Source organism: Eurosta solidaginis, chromosome 2 (genome assembly GCF_040869045.1).
Source record: "Eurosta solidaginis isolate ZX-2024a chromosome 2, ASM4086904v1, whole genome shotgun sequence".
Taxonomy (NCBI): Eukaryota; Metazoa; Arthropoda; class Insecta; order Diptera; family Tephritidae; genus Eurosta; species Eurosta solidaginis.
Genome location: NC_090320.1, coordinates 125305797 through 125309777, shown reverse-complemented (window position 1 = coordinate 125309777; position 3981 = coordinate 125305797). Strand labels below are relative to the sequence as shown.

The window sequence follows — 3981 nt, the reverse complement described above, 5'->3', positions numbered from 1 at the left end:
GCAGCCAAATTTAAAATCTATTTTATTTTGGCTATGATTATGCGCAATTTTATTTTCGCTATGACTATGCGGCATTGTGTCTCACCCATTACTGAAAGCGCCCACAAATTAGAGTTCGGTCGTTTCGTTCTGAACTTGTTCAATTGACCGGGTCTCTCAACTGAACAAGTGAACTAGATCTTCGATTTCGGTTCTATTTGTTCTTTTAATTCATTAGTTCTTTTAGTTCGTTTTATCTAAAGTTATTCTTTCTCTCTTCTCGTTCGCGAACATTGTAGATTCGGTAATAGTCGACTGCTAATACGCTACCAAAAATATCGAGAGAGGTGTCAAAAGACGCGTATTAATCTCGAGAACAATAATCCGTAAAAGAAAAATTTTATCTCTGTCCGGAGATATTTGCAGTTGAAGTTGGCGATTTCCATGTGGTTGTTGTTGTGTTTTTACCCCCAAAAAAATCGTGCATCACCGTGGCGGTAGCCACGGTTATACCACACACCCGGACTTGCATGGCGTAGCCCAGGGTTATTTTTTATAATCGCGGCCGAAGGCCGCCAACGCAGAAAGGTGTTCCTCTCTCGATATTTTTGGTAGCGTATTAGCAGTCGGCCCCTCAACTAGACTATTACCGTAGATTCATACACACATACGCTGAAATTCACAGTGAGCGCGAATGTCGATGATGCCACTTACACTAAAGACATGTGTGGTCATGTGTGTGTGGCACTGCTACAACAATTATGTGTGGACTATTTATGAAAAACATTATTTGTAAGAAACTAATTATTACATTTATTAAACTTGAAAAGTTTGAAAAGTGAACAAAAAGAACAACTTGTTCGTTCATCAGAAAAAGAACGAAAGATCCGAATCTCTGAAATGAACGAAAAAGCACAACTCTACCACAAATTTTGTTTTACGCATATGACCAACCCTGTACTAGTATCGATACATTCACACTGAAAATATAGCTTTTGGTAAAATAAATAGCTGATTTCAATATTAAACATGGCTGACAAGGTTCAGAAAGAGTTTGTGCGAACATTTATAACATTTTTGCGGGGCCCATGTGTTTCCCAGTTGTTATCCTCAGATTCCAAGGAAAGCGTAGATGTCGCTGTTCAATGCCTACAAACGGCCTTTGATATTGAAGATACGGAATTAGATGAACTTGTTGGTAGCAGTGCTACTGATAATAAAACCAATACAAAAATCGATATTTTTGAAGTATATCAGTCCTTGTTTATTGAAAAAAACGCGGAAATAAAGCAAATAGCAGAAACTTACAAAAATGAGGGCAACCGTCTTATGAAAAATGGAAAATACAACGAGGCTCTGTTACAGTATAATAAGGCCATAACGTTTGATCCAAAAAACCCCATTTATTATTGCAATCGAGCAGCAGCATATATCCGATTGAATAATAATGAGAGCGCAATTACAGATTGTAAAACAGCTTTAATATATAACTCGACTTATAGCAAAGCTTATGGAAGGTTGGGTATAGCGTATTCTAATTTAAAAATGTACCTCGAAGCACAACAAGCATATGAGAAAGCTATCGAATTGGATCCTGATAACCAAGATTATCGCAACAATTTGGAAGTTGCTCGCGAGGCAGCTGAAATTCGGAATACTATTCCACAAATTACAGAAGGCATCAATACTATGCTATCTACACCGTCGCTTCGGAATATTTTTAACAATGCAGACATTGATATACAACAGTTGCAAATATTGTCTCAAAATCCCTTAGTAATGAATGCAGTGACACAAATTTTTTCTAGGGTGCCAACTCATAATAGCGCTGATATTGACCCTTCAGTACTCCCCAACGGCTTGATGCAACTATTTCAGTCCTTCGCAAGCCAGTTGTCCACGGATAATGATGGTAGCACTAACGAAGGTTTCAGCACAAGATCGGACTCTCAGCCGCCTACACAGTGAATATATAGTGAAGGCGATTTAATGTTCGTATCCGGTAAAATACGTCCATCTAGCTAAATTTTATACAAGCATTCAGCCCGTATGAAGAATTTTATGCTGCTTCTAAATATATATTTTTTGGTGCAAATGATTACTAAGGCACATTAAAAATCAAAAACTCAAACTTAAAAATTTTTTGGATAACGTTTTGCAAGACAGTGCACCATCGATATACAAATTAAAAATAATAAAGTATAGACCTTGAATTGTGTCTCTAATAAAAGATATTTGCAAAAAAGGGGAAAAGACCCTGGGATGGTCCGTATCTTTTTTTATTGTTGCACGGAACACCTACCTGTATTGACGCATAGCACCGACTTGCTATCAAAATTATATCCGTACAGAATACCTTTCTGCATTAATGTAAGGGTGTGTTAAAACAACAACCACGTGTAGATTTCTTGCTTATATCTTTTTCCAAAAGTAAAAAAAAAATAATTTTCGCTTTCGGATTCTGGGAGCTCAAAATGCATCAACTGATTTCCCCTTTGACAATTTTTGATACAGATAAGTTGGTACACCGTGTTGTAAAACGTTACTGTAGCTTTTTTTAACGTGGATTTAGGCTTTCACGAATTAATGAACCGAGTTTAGATTACAGGAAATTCTATGCTTAATCTTAATAAAATAATCCGATTTACACATTCTCTGTTACCTGTTGTGTTTGTGGCGTAAAATGGAATATGCGGCATAGCCACTTCTTGATCCGGATAGTTTGATCTCTTAAAAGAACGGGTTTTTTGCTTTTTAAGATATTTGAGGTCCTAAGAGGTCAAAAGTTTGCATACTTTAAATTTTTCACAGCGCAAGTTTCTCGGTAGTTCAATTAAAAAAATAAAATTAGTTGATTTAAAAATATAAAATTTAGAAAATATTTGTGTTAATTACCAACATTTGGATGATTAAATTTTGAATTTTCCTTCATATCAATACAATTTGAGGAACAAGTGCAGTATACGGACAATGCTGATATAAAAAAACGAAAAATTGAGATCGATAGGTATTAATAAAAGAAACATAACGGTATCTTTTTTTTGTTGGGCAAACAACGACAACAAAAGTTATTAAAGGTTAAAGTTCATAATAAGCTTTCTTTTTAATCTAAATTACTTCTGAAGTATTGAACCGATTTTTGACGTCGTTGGATATGTATTTCCAATACCTTTCATTTGATGTATATCTTAAGTAAATAACTGCAAAGAATTTCCTGAAATAATATAATTTTTTAAAAACATCAAACATTTTTAAAAACTAAATTTTTTTTAAATTTAATTGCTGTATTAAATATATGAAAATATAGTTATAATATCCTTAGTCCCATCAATGCAATACCAACTGTCCTGTTCCTGGTATACCAAAACTTAATTTTGGGCAAATTAACAGTAATTCTGCGCAGAATACCTGGTATTTGTTTCCTTTATGTGCAGAACACCTTTCCGAGTTGGCGGCCTTCGGCCGCGCTTATTTAAATAACCCTGGGCTACGCCATGCCATGTCCGGGTGGTTGCCTGAACCGTCGCAACATGCCACGGTACGCACTCTTGCGCGTTTTTAGGTACAGCCTAATAACATTACAACAACCATGTTTTGAAAATGGCAATAAGGCCATACTGGCTTTATTTCAATATACATACATACACATACATACATATGTACAAATAAATATGCGTAATTTACTTAGTAAATATAGCACTTTTAAACAGCGAATTTTTTAAGTATTTTACGGGATAGGAATACAAACAGCATATCAAATGAAAGGTAATTTTGAAAATCGGTTCGATAATTAAAGAGAAATTTAGATTTAAAAAAATGCTTCATATGAACTTTGACCCTTAATAACTCCTGTTATTGTCATTTGCCCACAAACAAAATTGTGTAGTTATACTCACCTTGACCATGTCTATCAATCCTCATACTTCAATTTTTAATATTTTGGAATTGTCCGTATACTGCACTTAAGCCCAATTTGATTACTGCTGGCGAACTAATAAATAA

The 3981-nt window shown here is 34.9% G+C and overlaps 1 protein-coding gene across 1 annotated transcript; it reads left to right on the top strand.

The window, feature by feature from the left end:
- Positions 1-906: 906 nt before the first annotated feature.
- Sgt (small glutamine-rich tetratricopeptide containing protein) lies at positions 907-2118 on the top strand. Its single transcript, XM_067766163.1, has one exon. It carries the CDS (start codon positions 1009-1011, stop codon positions 1945-1947), a length of 939 nt encoding a protein of 312 aa, XP_067622264.1. The 5' UTR covers positions 907-1008; the 3' UTR covers positions 1948-2118.
- Positions 2119-3981: the final 1863 nt, after the last annotated feature.